Below are 17,518 nucleotides of genomic sequence, written 5' to 3'. Positions count from 1 at the left end.
TTTAACAAACTTTTATCATTTCATGCTCCACCCCCATCCCATGGCTATAATCGCCACAGTTTTTGGTGACAGCTTCTAATGATTTCTTGAGTGAAATACGGTATCAGTGGGGTTGCATGGTTTCTAGAAAGCTTTTTTTTTTTTTTTTTTTTACTGTTATGTTGTATACAAAAATGGGCCAACTTGGCTGCATTTAGGGTTCATCAACCATTGCAAATGATTCTTCAAATGTTTTGGGTTTGGTAAAACCTAAAACACATTTTGCCAAGCACTTTTCCTCCTTAATTTTTCAAACTGTGTATTTTAGGGAAAATTTGATCCATATGGTTTTGATTCATTTACTCTTATATCACTGACATTTTTTTTCTAACGGAGCCATTTGATATCCAAGAAGTTTTCTGAGCTTTTCTTACGTTCATTTTAAGCATTTTCTTCCTTAAAAAGAGGAAGTCATCTTTGCAACCTCAGAGGCCGTAAATTTTGAGTACTCTCTCAATTCGGCAATACTTAAAAATACATTTGGTATAAATCTGGATTATTATGAACACATTTTATGTTTAGAGCAGATGGGCAGATTTTCGTTTCTGGTTTATGAGTGAAACCAATGACAAAATAAGAAAATGGGCTTAAATTACAAAAAAAAGTTTTGTTTTGAGGAAAGTTTAACTGTTATTAATAAATCCCTATGGTAAAAGCTATGCTCTGAGGCCTCGTTTCACATTTTCGTCTAGGTCTTGGATAGGCTGTAATTGAATAACCAGTACACCTGTCCTATTTCATGGGTAATCTACTGAGGAAAGAAAAAATTCTCATAAAGCCTTGTGTACCAGGCTTAAAAATGCTTGAACGTTTGCTCGCCGCGCACCACCTCAGGAACAAAGCGTAGGTCTGCACATCTCTTCAAGCCCGTGGACCATGCATCTATTCGGTCGGGTTGCTGGATCATGGCTCTGTGGGGATGGGATGGACCCAAGAAAGAGCAGATAGATCGTCGTACTAACAAGACGGTGGTTAATGGCAGCGGACAACCGGGATCAACCTCTGTTCTTATCCACATTTTACAAAAGACAACCTTGAACTCAACCTACCCATCCAGTTGCTTTTAAAGAATAATATTAAACTTGAGATTATTAGTGTGTAATGTATGTAAATTGCATATTTGGTGGCAGCCACGCTTATTAGGGTACTTCTTCATTTCATGCATATATGTATTAGTCCGTTGTGGTTCCATTTCAAATCAGATTTCAATTGCTCAGCACAGCTTCTTTTCACAAACATTTGTTAATCCCGACACTTATTAGGGAGAAGCATTTAAGTGTTAATATGTGTACACAAAACTCAAGATGGCTTTTTGATTTTGCTTGTCATTTTTTGCACCACAGTGTTCACAATGATCTCAGATTCCTTAGCTGCAAGGCAAGATGATGGGTCTTTTGTCCAGCGAAGGAATAAGGGCTTACTGCGGATCAGCTTGTTACGTGGAGGCAGTATCATCTTTAAGAATGGTTGTGATGGGTACTTCTTGGTCTCATAGAAGGAGAAGTCTTTTTCACTGTGGCATGGTAATTCCTTGACCTTTTTTCGTACTGTCGATCCATGGAAAAGTGGTAAGGTTTACCCTGGTCGGGGGGCCGGCTCCTGTTTCAGGAGAGCTATTTTTCTGGCCGTTTTTCGGGCCCACATGCAAAAGCTGCTCGATGCCAGGCCATTTGTTTTGTCCATTTCACACCCAGGGTACAGACTCGGCGCCCTCGGCCCTCCTTTGTCATTACGAAGAACCAGACAAGCAGGTGTCCTGCCACCACCAGCCTGTTTCCCAACAGAGGCACTTCCTTCCCTTGATGCTTTCCAGAAATTCACCTGTGGAGGAAAGAGGAGTGATTTTGATTAAAGAAATTGGTTGGGTGTCAAACAGAGCTTGGACAGAGAGACGTTCCATGCCAAAGGGGCAGCCCCTCCAAAGCTTGAGCTTCCTTCCTTCTGTTTCATTTCTGAAGCAGCCCATGAGCTCAAAGCCAGGGCCACAGCCTCACATGTTTACGAAGGCTCCAGGATGTTTATGATCACAAATGAGCCCATTTCAGCTACAGCAGAATAACTGCGGACCATTTGCATGTTTCCATTCTACCGTGCTAAGTTTTCGAGATGTTCTGCTCGGCGGTGGAAACATTGCTGCTAATCCATTTGTTGAATCAGTGCAGGCTGTAATTGACCCACTGCCTTTGGTTTTTCTCTGAAGGCTGTGGTTGCTCCCCTTAAAGAAGGGGAGGCGAGCCCTGGTTTATGTCAGCTCTGGCCGCAGCCTCTTGAGTTTAGTTACAGATTGGGAGAATTTTGCAAGAAACAACTATTTGGCCCAAATCTCCTTTTTTTTTTTTTTTTAAGAAGGATAGGAGCAGCATCAATGACTGAATCTTACATCATCTCACTGAAATGAGCCACAAGCAAACCTTTCTTGCTGAATTATGTTTTTTTGTGTGTCTGCTGAATTGATTTAAAGAGAAACTCCATCAGCTACTTTCCCTTGCACGTTGGACAAATCAAATGCAACAACTCCATGGTTTTGGGGGCCCATTTGAATTCCTTTAGCTATCGGGGGAGAAAAAATTGAGTGTGATTGCTAGGTCTATAACGAAGCTACTAGAATAAAAAGTTTTTCTTTGTAGTCAGTAAAAGCCCAGGAAAGCAGTGCTGGGTTCTAGTGTGAGGCCAATGGTCTGAATCAACCCTTTATATGTGGTTGGAATGCAATGTAAAGCTTTTAATTTATTACTGCGTTTGCAAAATGGCAATATCTACAGAAATCTGAATACTTGCATATTTATTCAATTAGGGGCTGAATGTGTGCTTTGTACTGCAGACACAGAAGACTGGATTTACTCATTAGTTGTGTACTATTTTTTTGTTTTCTTTTTTCTGAAGAAATCTGTTTCTGTGAAACAGTCTGGGTCTCATCAGAGGTGTGTATTTTTCAATGTACAGTATACTATTTAAAAATTACTCTTGACAGTTAGCTAGAGTTCAGCGAACTAGAGTTTCTGAGGTTAGTGATTGCATTGTTCCCTCTGATCAACGAATGAGAAAGATGGGCAGTGGTGAGACAGTGCATTCGGCAGACTCAAAGGGTAGGAGCTCCCCTTGGAAGGGAATATTTCTTCCCTGTGACAGGACAGCAGCCCATCCTCGGCGCTGAACTAATGAAGGAGGCAGGCATTATTTAAAGAAAGAACTTATCTTCTTATCTCACAAAAAAAACTGAGGTCTCATTTTGGGCAGCTTGCTTTAAAAAAAAAATCGAATTAAACTTTGGATTTCAAAACCGCCTGCAGCTCTGAGCCTCTACATATGGGACTCCACAGGAAAATTTCTAGTTCAGTGGCAGCTCTGCTCTGACTCTTGCAGGCAGAATTTCTTCTTTTAGCCTCTGTTGAGGTCCGTTGGTGTGTTTGTACCTTGTGAAAATGCGTACGCCATACCATGCTGTATTATATGATAAAGTACCCATTCCCCTCTTTCCTATGAGCTTCTAAAGGAGCAGTACTAGGTCTTAATCATCTTGGAACACCCAGGAACCAAGCAGTGCCTCATCATAAAGGCTTGTTCCCCATAGTGGGGTCCTTGAAAGGTGGTTTGGGGAAAATGGATTCTGAACCAACAATTTGATAAATGTTACAAATTATATCCATTTATCTTTCAAAGTTCCAGGGCACATTAGCCTACTAAAGGCTCTGACAAGTCTTGCAGTGTAGAAACATGTTTGTTTCGCTCCATGGTTTCTGATTTAACTATGGAGCCCTTTTGTTGAGTATTGAACTACCAAGTTTTGAGGAACATTTCCTAGGAAGTGCTGAATGAGAGAAAACACGGATGGAGACCCGCTCACGATTTGTCCATGTCTAAAATGCTTCCCTTTTTTTTTTTTCTTCATGAGTGCATCTTCTTTCTTTTTTTTAAATTTTATTTTATTATGTTATTTTAATCAACATACATTATGTCATTAGTTTTTGATGTAGTGTTCCAGTGAATCTTCTTTCTATGTAATGTCTGATGTTATCTTTTCCTTCCACACATTGTACCCCCGCTCTGTATAAAAACTTAGCAGGCAAAAGAGTGATTTTATTTTATTTTTTATTTTATTTATTTATTTTTTAAAGATTTTACTTATTTGACACAGAGAGAGATAACGAGAGAGGGAACACAAGCAGGGGGCGTGGGGGAGGGAGAAGCAGGCTTCCCGCTGAGCAGGGAGCCCGATGCGGGGCTCGATCCCAGGACCCTGAGATCATGACTTGAGCCGAAGGCAGACGCTTAATGACTGAGCCACCCAGGCGCCCCAAAAGTGTGATTTTAAAGAAGTTGTGAACTGCTTAATAATGTTTAGATAGGCAGAGAGGGGCATAAAGAAAGGAAAGATTTCCTGTTTAGTGACTTGATTGCAATGTGGATGCAACTCATTGACCTGAAGAAGGAGCCTCAAGGTCAAAAGCACCAGATTTCCAAAACGTATCAGCCATTTGCTAGTTGTATGTCTTTGCGCAAGTTGCTTAAGCTATCTTCGCTTCTGTTTCATCTTCTTGTTAAATGGGGAAGATAACAAAAAAGAATTGTCCAATAGAGCTGGGCTGAGAAACACAGTACTTTGGAAATTTGGAAATGCTTTTTGATGAGTTAATAATACAAATGCAACGGGGCTTTCACTACTGTTTACTCCAGAACAGCCCATGAATCTCTGACAAAAAACAAAAACATTATGTTTGTCCCTGCCAAAGAAGGCAAATGTGGAAACTGAGTAATATCGAAAGAAAGGCAGTTTCTTGGTGGAGTGGAGTGTTTTCATCTGTTCTACTCAGACATTTTAAAGAATATTGGTATCCATTCAGAATGCAGGAATTGTAATGTGCCTGAGATACAGTAGTCCCCAGAAATATGATATACACAACTTGGTTTTGTTTGAGAAATTCAGAATACAATAACATAAGAACTCACTATACAGCAAGAATAAGAGCCAACGGTCCTTTATTCCATGGGGCTAGGAGTGGGGAAAGGATAGGGGCATCCTGATGGTTTCCTTTTCTTATTCTTATTTGGATTTACTGAAATACAATATTGACATGGACACATTTTTAAAAAATCTACAGCCAGCTTCTATGGTACTGGATACCTCAAAGGTAAGCGAATCTGATAAATACTATGCTTCTCTCTTCAGTAAAGAATAGACTTAGTAAGACAGCAGGTACAATGGAGAGGTCTTAGAAAGTAAGGGACAATCTAACCAAGTAATTTTGAGTTACCAGTTGGGGAATATTCTTTTAATCACTAAATTACAAAGATGCTACTTTGGCAAGACCTGTAGGAGCAGATTTAGTTTCTGTAGCTCAAAGAACTGTGTAAGTGGTTTCACTGTGGGCCCTAGATGTTTCCAGCATAAACATCAGTTTCCTGTGCAATAGGAGACATAGCCACTGTCCAATTTATGATCAAAGACATAAGTAAATTTTCAGGTAGAAAAGCAACACAACATCTTTATTGGCTCAGTATCCCTGGAATTGGGTCAGGGAGGGAATCGAGGTACATAGGATTTTAGCTTAGTGGGGTAGTAGCTTCTGGTTTTTGGAATACTGTAATTTCAGATGTCCCATATCTGTAAGGGTTACTGCAAATTTCCATGCATCTTGGATGGATGCTTATTCTGCTTTACCATAAAACCTGTGAAACAGGCTAGAACACATTTCCTAAAGGATATATTCATTCTTAGACTTTTGCAAGGCTGTCCTCTGCTTTCCCATGGTTAATAGAAATAGCCTTCTTGACATCTACTCATTAAATTAGTATCACTTGTCTTATCAGTTGACTCTTTACTCTGAGAACATACCTTCTTTCCCATGAAGAGAAGGATAGGGAAGCTTCTTTTCTGTGATCTTAGGCATTTAGTTGATGGAGTCTTAGGACCTTGACTCTGGGCAGCCGTAGAGATATTTGCCTACATCACACCTGGTCTGGAAGAAAGAAAGGATTTCCTTGTCGAGATGGGCCACTGTTGTCCTCCCTTAGTGGGCTGGCGTGTCTGTCCTCCGTGTTGTTAGAGCGTTAGTGGAAGGGAAGATCTCAGGGGAAAGAGAATACAGTGTAACCCAACATCTTTTGTTTCAGAGGGGCAGAGTTTAGGTCCTTCTTTCTAAAAGCCAGCGTGGACTTCTAGTTTATTGTAAGTTTTTTTTTTGTGTGTGTGTGTGTGTGTGTGTGCATGAATCTTAGAGCTGGGCAGTTAAAGTGCAGCAAGATGTGCATTTATGAGTGGTCACAATGTTGAATCAGCCCCGCAGTTCCTTGAATGCAGGTTTACTTTATGGGCAATTAGAAATGAAGTTTTAATCCATCACCCCGAAGTACTGTGGGATGGCCAAGTGTAGAGCTTTTCCCTTTCTAGATTTGGAATCCCAGGTCCCAGAGGGTCAATTAATATTTGGCAAACATGTCCTGAAGTCGTCATGAAATTAAAGCAAGATATAGGTTTGATTTTCCACAGTCACGTGTTCAGGCAGATTTTTGAAGTGGTGATGGGTTTGAGTGCTTACCTTTGGGGGGACTGCTGTGGTGGTGGGAAGAGTTAACAGCAGGTAATGCCATTCCTTCCAGAGAGAGTTTGAGACTCTCTGCGTTAAGTGATGAATGAGGGTATCTGACCCACATCTGTTTTACATTAGAATGGAACATTGCCCTGACATTGTTAGGAGCATTTGTCAAGATTCCCTGGACAGAGCTTCTGTAAATTACATGCTGCAAATGTGTCAGGGTCAGATAAGAGGATATCATTAACTCCCTCAAGTTTATTCAGGGCTCTGTCAGTCCATCTTAATATGCTAACAGCCAACAATTTTCCTTGAGCTGTTTTGTTATATTTTTCATTCATAGAAGAAGAAAAGTCGATGCTCTACCCCCCTACCCCCAATATTGCACATGTTCTTTTCTCATAAATCATATTAATTGTAGACATGGTCACAAAGCATATTAAATGCAAGCATGCGTAAATGAATTAAAACATATGAGAATTTTATTATGACCCATGGTGGGTCTAAAATAGTCAAATACCAACTGTATTAACTGGCATCCTTTTTCATTTGGGTGCAGTAAGCTTTTTCTTAATGGGCTTTATTTTATTGATAATAGATGGACATGATCATCACTGGCTAGAAGTAAACAATATGTATGTGCGTGTGTGTGTGTGTTTGTATACATATCATTATTGCACGCCATTTCTATGCTGAGTCTTTACCTGGATTTCTGGTTTAGTCAGCAGTGCCTAAAGAATATTGCTTTTAATTTAACAGCTTAGCTCTGTTGAGAAATAGGTACTCTAAAGAATTGAGGAAATAAAAGTTATTCTGTGATTGGTCACGGCGCTGGAGATTAAATCACTTCTATGACTCAGAGTTTATCTGAGATAGTACTTACTGTGCTCTTTACAAATAAAACTTAGAAGTCCATGTAGCATATGAACCGCACTTGTCTGGCACTCATACTCTTGAGTCATGCATTAAACATAGCTACTTGCAAAATGTAAGCTAAGGAGTAAAATAAGAAAAATAAGGATGTGTTTAGCTGGACATTTTACAAACACTGGTTTTCTATCTGGTTAGGTAAAGAAAGGTCAGGCATGCCCTTCCCATAACAGTGGGTGTGGGTGAGAAGGTCACCATACTTACCTTAAAGAAACTTCTGCCCTCAGGCAACTTCCCTCTTACAGCTTTTAAACAGACAGGGCCAAAAAATCTAATTATTTAGATTCTAATCAACTGCAGGATCATTCCTAAGGCATTTGAATCTGAAGGCAACGTTCTGGTTCTCAGTTGTTCAAATTTAGGCTTTTCCAGGCTCCAAGATACAGTCACTGAAATTTAACCATCAGACACACTACTCCTGCAGCATCTGTGTTAGCAAAAAACAAAAAACATTTAGACATTCGAGTATTTTTGTTTGGTCTTGAAAATACGTTATATCCAAATTAAGAATATATGTAGTCAGTATATACAGTTTTGGAGGGGAAGGTAGAAGCTAAAAAAAAAAAAACCCCCCCAAAAAAACCAAAAACCAAACCCCTTCATATCATACGTAGCTATATTTCACAGCTATGTTTTCTAAAATATACAGAAATGTATATCATTGCATGTTAAATCACAAGAACATCTGATTACTTAAGAACAAAAAAGAAAGTAAAGACACGAACCAGGATTCCTACTAAGGAAAAAAGACACACCAAGATGTACACCATAATTTGCTAAATATTTGAGATTTCTGATTAGCTTTGAGCCCTTTCAACTGACAGCAAAACCATAACACTTAGGCTAAGACAAATATTTTCCAGACTCATTGTTTTGAATGTAAATCTTCATTTGGTCCGTAGTTTTTATCTTTTATATTTACTCTTCCAATAGGAAAATTAATTCAAGAGAAAGATGGCATGAAGCAATTGTAAAGCGTTAGTTTTTTTCCTGAACCATATAATCTTCCAATCAAGATATAAACAACCTGTTTGGAATTCTGAAACTTGAGAATGACCTTAAAGAGATCTTTCGAAAATGTCTCTAATAATTCGAATGATGGAAGGATTAGCACAAGTGTTGACACGATTCCAAGGCTTTGGATTTTTTAAAAAGGTTATCCATGAAACAATTTAGAAACAGTGTCCGGGAAGTGTTTTTGGAGGTAACAATTTAGAAATATACTTAATGTTTTTTCAGACGCCTCACCTAGGAGTTGTACTCAGTGTGAAATCTTCCTCCTATACCCCTTCCCAGTGGGACAGAACAGAGATCTTTATGACAGGAAAATTCTTCTTGGTCATCGCATCTCCTGGACTTATCTGGCATTTAGTAAGAGTGTGGTCGGTGTCCCATAGACAGAAATGATTAGCCCTGAGTTTATTTATTTTTCTTTGAAATTTTTTGTGAGAACCTGCGGCTATGCTTCTCTCAACCCCAAATTTAAAAAAAAAAAAAAAAATCAGGCAGAAATGCCAGTCCTGTCGTAGAAACAGCTCACTAATGGTTTATGAGGGGGGGAAAGAACCCCATTTTACAACAAATGAAGATTTTATTTTAGGCTTTGAATGACAAATTACTGTCAGAAAATGCATGTATAAAAGAAACTGCGACAATATTCTTAGAAAGAAAATATGACCGGAAGTCCTTCCATAACCATATTATGGGGGGAGTTCTAAGAAGTTCGTTTACCAAATTCTTTGTGCAGCGAAAAGAAATTTCCATAGCTTCCCTTGAACCACATGAAATACAAAATAGCTTTTAAAGAAATGTACATAAAAGTGTAATGGGACCCTTCCATAGAGACTTGAGGTTTTAAATTATGTTAGGGGAAAGTAATGCATTTTGTATTGACATATTCACTATTTTATTTTCCAAAACAGATTTCCTTTCATTTTTTTAAATTAGAAGTTATTAAAAAGATGTATATTTCTCAAGTTTTCTCCATGTGAAATATTGGAATAAATGATTGTTAGTTTCTAATCATTTGTTAATTTCCATTTCGGGCCACCTGTAGGAAAATATTAGTACCTCTCGCCCATCCTTATACAATTCTCGAGAAAGAAATCATGAGGACAATATGTGACCATCACAGTGGAAATAAGAACTTGTGGGAAGAATGTCTGTCTCCTGGGCTCTGTCGGGGAAGTCAAAGGGAGCAAAGATGACTGGTCTCTGGTCCTTTTCAGTTTTCACATTAGCTACTGCAGGTACTGGGCTGCTGAGCTAAGGGCTCTTGATCATGCGGAAATGGTCCCTGGCTTTTTGTGTAGGACACAGGCAATACTGAAAGGAAGACCCAAGATGGGTCCCTCCTGTTCCATTCACCCAGCAACTTTCTGTTGCCCGGGAGTAGGACTCTGGCAGATCCTACTATGTCTTCTCCATCCTCCAGGAGATATATTTCTAGGCCCTAGATTCCAATCTTGTCCTCAAGTATTTTCTAATTCAGCAGCTGCACCAAGTTGCAGAACCAGAAGCTGAATTTGGCTTTCAGGAAGGACTCATTTCTTCTCTTTTAGGATCTTCATGTTTTTCTCCCACGGACAAAATCATTACTGCTTTCAAAGTTAAGGCAAACAAGAAATATATGGCAGAGGATTAAAAAAATAAGTTTACCACAAAAATGTACATGTAGCTCATGAGAGAGTGTGCATGTTTTGAATAACAGTTTGCTCTTGCTCTTCAACTATAATTGTGTATCGAGAATTCCATTTCTCCCTTAAAGTGATATAATGATAACTAAGTTTCAAGTAAGTATTTTCATGAAGGGTAGTATTAATTTAAATGTAATTCCATTTTATCCCAGTTCCATTGGCCATTTTTTCTTCTTGGGATTAATGTAATTACAAAATTGCTTTTGCTAAGTGTTTGTTTTTATTTAGCACAGTTTATTTGCAATAAAATATTTGTGCCCTATGTCATGAACTCCCTTTCATTGACACGGTCACATTTGTCATATTTTTATTTTTCCCATCCATTCTTGCTCATCAGGCCAGTACACAAAGAGATACCCCTGACGTGAAAGGGGTAGGCTAGGCATTGAACAACCTCTATTTTAGATCCTTTTCTTCTGGTAGACATGCCTGAATAATTTGGGCTGAAATAAAATACTTAATAAATTAGTACATCAGTAGCATTTTTTTGAATTTTCCAGATATATGTATGTAAAATCATCTATACAAACTGAAAGGCCAAAAAAAAAAAAAAAAAAAGAAAAAAGAAAAACAAAACATGTAGATGGAAGAACATTCAGGAAATAACTTAAATGCATTCTGAGTTATGTTCAAGTTTTTTAAATGAGAAAATGAAGAAATTAACTTACTATAAACAGCGTCGGGGAGGGCCCATGAAGAGCCCCACGTTTTGGTGACTCCCCACCCTCCTGGAGCTCCGAGAATCTACTGGCTCTTTATTTTGTGACTCTCACTTTCCCCAAATCTCTAGTAAAATAAAACGATGCTCTGTCACGTATGATTTTTTTTTAGAATATAAGTAGTTTTTAAAGGCTTTTTAAAAAGCTATTTCACCACGTAACTCAAAGAAAATTTAGATCCCCTGGAACATCTTTAAAAATTTGGGTATTGCTGTGTTGCTTTCCACACACTGGCCCCCCACTTCCCACATGCTCGCACACACAACTCAAACGAAAAGGCAGACGAGGAAACAGAGACTAGCTCTTCAGGGGAAAGGTGGGGGAAATTGGTGGCTTGTTAAAGTAGAGGAAGAAAGGGTCATCCATAGAAGGTGGTTAAGCAGACCTACTCCCCACTTTTGTCTCTTGGGGCTAACAGAACATGTAGATCAGTTTAAAGCCGCATTTCAAGAAGATTTTGTTTAGATAGGAGGCAGATGCAGACCATTCCCAAAGGGGGTGGTGGCGTCACTGGTTTTGGAATCTAATTTAAGATGTCTTTTCTGGGATGCAAGGCTAGGCCCTCTCTCCCACCTTGCTGGACCCCCTCCACCCAGGAGTCTGTGGCCTGAATGACCTGGGCGGACAGCGTGAGGCCAGAGTCATGGCTTGGGGCTCACCGCTACCCTCTCCTCTCGCTCGTATTTGTAACTTTCCCCCTCTATGCTTCAAACTCCGCCAAACCCAGCAGGGAGATGGTGGCCGTGTGTGCGGTTGTGGCTCCCGCCTGAAATGCTTGGTAAACAGGCTCTTCACACTGTCCCCATCTCTTCTTGCAGTTGTTTCTTGACCCCTGCCGCTAGATGGTACGAAGTTGAGAAGAATCACTCCTGCTCTCCCGGGGCAGTTTTCCAGCTGCCAAATTAGTTAGCCACTTAACTTCCATCCCCAGGAGCTCTAAGGGTCAGCGAGCTTGAGTTTTCAGAACACTTCCCTGTGCGATCTGAAAGTTGGCTTGTTAATCGCAAGGTGGTGGTTGTTTTGTTTTGTTTTTGTTTCTTAAAGTTTTCTTGCTTTCCAGGGTTATTTACAAAACTGAACAGAGTTTTTAGAATATGCTTGTATTTCGGGCTTTTCTTTCCCTTTTAACACCTTCTCATATATGAAATGTTTTGATAAGAAATGAAAAGGCAGGGAGTGGAGGCAGTTACTTGGAGAGTTCTTAAGCACTCCCTCCCTCCCTCCCTCCTTTCCTTCCTTCCTTCCTTCCTTCCTTCCTTCCTTCCTTCCTTCCTTCCTTCCTTCCTTCCGTCCTTCCTTCCCTCCTTCCCTCTCTCCCTTCCCTCCCTCCCTCTCTCCCTCCCTTCTTCCTTCCTCAGTAGGTAATATGTGTCAAGTACCACGCTGGGTGCTAGGAATATAAAGGTGAGTTAGGTTACTGCCCTCAAAACTCTCATAATTCAAAGTAGGTGACCAAAGTCATGAGTGCACAGTGGGAGGGATGAGTAAAGCACCCAGGAGCATCAGGGAAGGAGTAATTATCTCTGATTACTTAGGAATGGCCAAGATAGGGAGAGGAACTTTCTTGAGAGGGAACACTGTGAGAATAGACACTGGCATCTTAAAATACATGAAAAGAATTTCATTTGAATCCGTTGATTTTTATTTTTTTTTAATTTTTTTAAAGATTTTAATTATTTATCTGATAGAGACAGATAGTGACAGAGATAGCAAGAAAGAGCACAAGCAGGGGGAGAGGCAAAGGGAGAGGAAGAAGCAGGCTCCCTGTGGAGCAGGGAACCGGACGTGGGGCTCGATCCCAGAACCCTGGGATCGTGACCTGAGCTGAAGGCAGACGCTTAACCAACTGAGCCACCCAGGCGCCCCTGAATCCGTTGAATTAAAAAAAAAAATACATAAGCTAATGTCTGTTTAAAATCACATGTGAAACTTCCAGATGTAATATATGATTAGCCAGTGTTCTATATCAACAGATATAATTTCTCCCTCCATCCTTCTGTCCCTTCTTTGAAATTCTAGACCGATTTTATTGCTAGAGGCATGGTGAGGTGCTCTTTCCACCTCTTTTTCTTTTCCCTCCCTCCCCCTGCTCCCTCCCTGCCCCACCTTTCCTTTTTCTGAAACTGAAGTCAGATGGTTATCACTGGGCATGATGCAGTGTCCAAGCCCCTTTGCATTGTGGTCAGTGTCTTCTGGACAGCCCTGTGTGAGCAGATTTCCCAAAGAAATAAAGATGGGACTTCTCCAGTTATCCTTTCAGCTCTCAGCTACGATCTGGTCCTCTGCATTCTTACTTCTTCCCAATCTGCCTGTTTATTTTAGGTAATGGGACTCCTGACCAACCACGGTGGCGTACCCCATCAGCCCCAGACCGATTACGCTCTCTCCCCTCTCACCGGGGGCCTGGAACCTACCACCACGGTGTCGGCCAGCTGCAGTCAGAGACTAGACCATATGAAGAGCTTGGACAGTCTGCCAACATCACAGTCCTACTGTCCACCCACCTATAGCACCACAGGCTACAGTATGGACCCTGTCACAGGCTACCAATATGGGCAGTATGGACAAAGTAAGCCTTGGTCTCTCTGGGGCTAATGACTCCTGACAGGATGAAAAATCTCAACCCTTACTCAAGAAAGGGGCTGCGGCGGCGGCGGCGGTGGCGGCGGCATGATTAGGCCTGACATCCCAGTATCAGTATTGTGGCAGAGCCCGCCTTCTGTTCCAGCAAGGGCTCCCTTGTATCGTTATTTTCTTAACTGATGTCAACAACATCTTGCGGTTATTAATTGCCGCGATGTGAAGCCCGATTGCCACTAGGTAAAACACAAGGGTTGGCCAAAATGAAATAACCCCTGGTATTAGAAACACATGTTCTTAATGAGGTCAGCTCAAGGATCATATGGGGTATAATCCCAAGGACACAGACTTGTGTCAAACTTGTCTCAGGAATAAAAATATTAGTCTCGATCCTTTGATACCACGGTATTAAATATGACATTGTCAGCCTGTAGCTGATTTTGCCCCTTGCTGTGAATTGTCCTAGCCTGACCTAAAAAGCTACGTGTGTTTCCTTACAGGTGCCTTTCATTATCTCAAGCCAGATATCGCATAAGTGAACTGTCCACCTGGAGCTAAAACTGGCCCTGTTTCCGGTCTCCACAGCCTACACGTGAAGAATCTTCTCAGAAAAAAAAAAATCATCTTTTTGGGGGGCAGTCTCACCAGGAGGCAGAGAAGAGTGATTGATTTTTTTTCTCCAGTAGTTGGTTTCAAATTTTTTGAACATATTGGACAAAAGCAGTGGAAGAAAGGAAGGCCTGGAACAGTGAAAAGACAAATGCAACATTTTAAGGCAATGATTTAACATGGCTACACATCAAATACCCCAACTCTTTAGTGCTGATGATCAAGGAGCTAAAACATTCCATTTGTGTGTGCGTGCGCATGTGTGTGTGTCTCTGTGTGTGAGATTTATCTGGACTGGTTCAGGCAAGCAGAATGTTCTAAAATATAGTTGGAGAGTACTCTAAAGTATAACATGTTTGATGTTCAATGCTGACATACAATTTTAAAACTGCTCACCTAATGAAGCAGGAATGGAGGAATCCTTGACTTTTTTACACACTGGAAATTGATATAAAAATAAATGGCACCATTTTTTAGGAAGTTAGACTAGATGTAAAGGACCTCCCAAATAAATTATTTGTGATCTTATCCTCATTTGTAACCCAGTTGTCAATAAATGTCGCAGGGCGGACAGCCTTGCAAACAGGATATGGGATAATGGGAAGAAAAAGCTTGTTTTCTTTCTCGGTGTGGGGAGAGGTATGTGACATTTTCCCAGTTCATTTTCATTTTGAAGCCAACCTGGCCAGGGTGGGGGGAGGGGGCATGGTGGAGAGGAAGTGACGAGCATTCCCACAGCTGCTTATCGGTGTGCAATACTGTGTACCTCACGGATGCTTTGGCAATGGCCAGGGCCGTAGAAACAGAATCAGAACTATATTTTTGCAGGTGCTTTATTTTCGCAGCCCATGATTCATTGCGGTAGAATGCATGATGTTCGCCATTTAATGGACAACCAACACCCAGCTTGCTCCTTTTGACTAGAGACCGTGTTTGAGAATCATGCTTTTACAATGACGACGTTTACATTCTTCTCTTTTCTATGAAAGGCAGGGCAAGAGCAGAAATGTCCACGTGGCTCTCATGTACTTTTAAATTATACAAGGATATCCAATATGGAAAGATTATAGGAACTGAGGTTTACATACGTTTGTGTGGTGACATTTTAGAATGTCAATAAATTTGTTTTTTCAAGCTGTTAAAGAGGAACGAAAAGGTGGAAAGCAGTGTTATTTATTTCTTTCTCTTCTTGGAACCATGAACGAGGTAGGCACAAATACATTCCCTTTAGAGTTAAGAACAATGTTGTAGTGGGGTAGTGAGACTAGACGTAGTTCCAGTTTAGTTCACGCGTTGGTCGTAGAGGGTGATGGGTCAAGAGCAGTACTATCTTTGTGTTGCAACCTCAACCAACAACAATGTGTTGTAAAAATGTCTTTCATGTAAAAAGTGCAGTAAATATTTACTATTTATAATGAATAAACAGTTATGAAAACTTGCCCAACACTGCTTTTTTGGGGAGCCGGTGAACGTAGGATTAATAAAAACTTGTGTATGAACAACCAACAAACACTTGCTTTGCTGCCAATGGGTCCTTTTGGATTAGCCTGTAACCTTCACAGATAGGGTCACACACCCCACAATCGTGTTCTCTTGAAGAGGCTTGGTTGAACACACTTTTTAAACGATGGAAGCTTTTATTTTTGTAGATGCAGTATTAACCAGACCCCTCAGTCCACCTTTCTCTCTCCATGGTTCTCTGAGCTGTCAGATCCCTTCATTGTCATCTGGGAGTATGTCTTCCCCCAGAGTACCTTCTCTGTCTTCATCTTCAATGGTCATCTCCACTGAAATTTTTATTGAAAGCTTTCATATTTTGTCATTTATTTTATTTTAGAAGCTTTCTTCTCTCTTTATGGAAAACATTACTGCCTGTGTCATTCAATTCTTTCTTCCTCCTCCTTCTCCGCTTCCTTCTCTACTTCCCTCCCTCCCTCCCTCCCTCTGTCCCTTCAATACTTTTTTAAACACTTATTTATTGAGAGTCTAAGGGTATCAGGTATGGTGCTTGGCACTGGTGTTATGGCAATGTTTATAGCCTAGTGGGTAGGCCAGGGGAGTAAATGCACAGTCGCAATAAAGCATGAAGACTGCTTTTATCGAGTAAATAATCACAATGCCCTTTGAGGCTCCTTACCTGCATTAACCCATTTATTCCTCCCCACATCTTCTATGAGGCAGGCAGGTGTTGTTGTCATCGGCATTCCTCTTTCACGGATGAGGAAACCGAGGCATAACGTGCTTATGTGAGATTAGCCAGCGGCGAGCTGGGATTTGATTCCAGTCAGGCCAATTCCGGAGCCTACGTGCTTAAACTCACTCTTCTGCCTCCCCAAGTCCAGGCTAGTGTGGGAGAACCTTATAGTCAAAGATCCAGAAAGATGTAAAGGAGCGCTGTCCAATTCCGCAAGCAGCTAGCCACATATGGATGTTTAAATTTATAATAATTCGAAGTAAACAAAACTAATAAGTTGGTCCCACAGATGCACTAGCTGCATCTCGAGGGGACAATAGCCACATGTGGGCAGAAGCTGTGGTGTCAGGTAGTGTAGATCTGGAACATTTCGATCATTGCAGAAAGTTCTGCTCATCAGTGCTGGTCTAAAGCAGGTCTTTTTAAAATCCCAAGAACTTGAAGTGTGGAAGGTAAAATTTCCAAGTTCTTTAAATGTGTTAGGTGTTCTTGGCTCACACGCTCATCCTTCTGGTCAAATATGTTGCTCTTTTTCTGACAATTATTCCAAAAAAACATAATATATATATATTTTTGAGATTTTATTTATTCATTTGAGACACAGAGATACAGAGAGAGAGAGAGCATGAGTAGGGGGAGAGGCAAAGGGAGAGGCAGAAGCAGGCTCCCTGCTGAGCCAGGAGCCAGACGTGGGGCTCTATCCCAGGACCCTGGGATCATGACCAGAGCAGAAGGCAGACGCTTAACCATCAGAGCCACCCAGGTGCCCCTATTCCAAAAACATTTTAAGAAGAGGAAAGGAAGGTAATCTTTACCGAACACTTTTGTTATCTTCTTTAGTCCTCACAAAATCCTGTGAGGTGGGCATGGTTAGCCCCAAATGACAGATAAATGGACTGAGGTCCTGAGTTGTTCATAAGTTGGGCCAAGGTCATACATAGTCAGAAATAGTAGAAGCAGGCTTTGACTTCTGCTCAGCCTGGTGGCAGAACCTGTCTTCATTTTACTGTTCCAAATCCTGCTGGCAACACTCACTTCATTATATCAACCTATCCTGTGCCAAACTCAAGTTGAAAGCAGGTATTACAAGAAATAATTCACTCCCAGTACGAGAGACCAATGTGTCCAGGAACTGGGACTACACAACAGAAACTGATCTTCCATGTCACTTTCCCTCCCTGCCCAGTCTCAGAATTTGGTACATGTGGCTCATCTCTCTCT

The 17,518-nt window shown here is 40.8% G+C and overlaps 1 protein-coding gene across 3 annotated transcripts in view; it reads left to right on the top strand.

The window, feature by feature from the left end:
• The window catches only part of PAX3 (paired box 3), a 94,088-nt gene extending 79,996 nt beyond the window's left edge, over positions 1-14,092 (top strand). For 2 of the 3 annotated variants that reach the window (XM_027590562.2, XM_027590563.2), the window contains exons 8-9: positions 13,237-13,483; positions 13,995-14,029. In XM_027590562.2, coding sequence (XP_027446363.1) covers positions 13,237-13,483; positions 13,995-14,029 — 282 coding nt within the window. Of the gene's footprint in view, positions 1-13,236; positions 13,484-13,994 lie in introns of all 3 variants that reach the window. The other variant, XM_027590561.2, reaches the window with a different exon arrangement.
• Positions 14,093-17,518: the final 3,426 nt, after the last annotated feature.

This window comes from Zalophus californianus, chromosome 3 (genome assembly GCF_009762305.2).
Source record: "Zalophus californianus isolate mZalCal1 chromosome 3, mZalCal1.pri.v2, whole genome shotgun sequence".
NCBI lineage: Eukaryota > Metazoa > Chordata > Mammalia > Carnivora > Otariidae > Zalophus > Zalophus californianus.
Note: the sequence above shows the minus strand (reverse complement) of the source record. Positions and strands in the feature narration are given on the sequence as shown.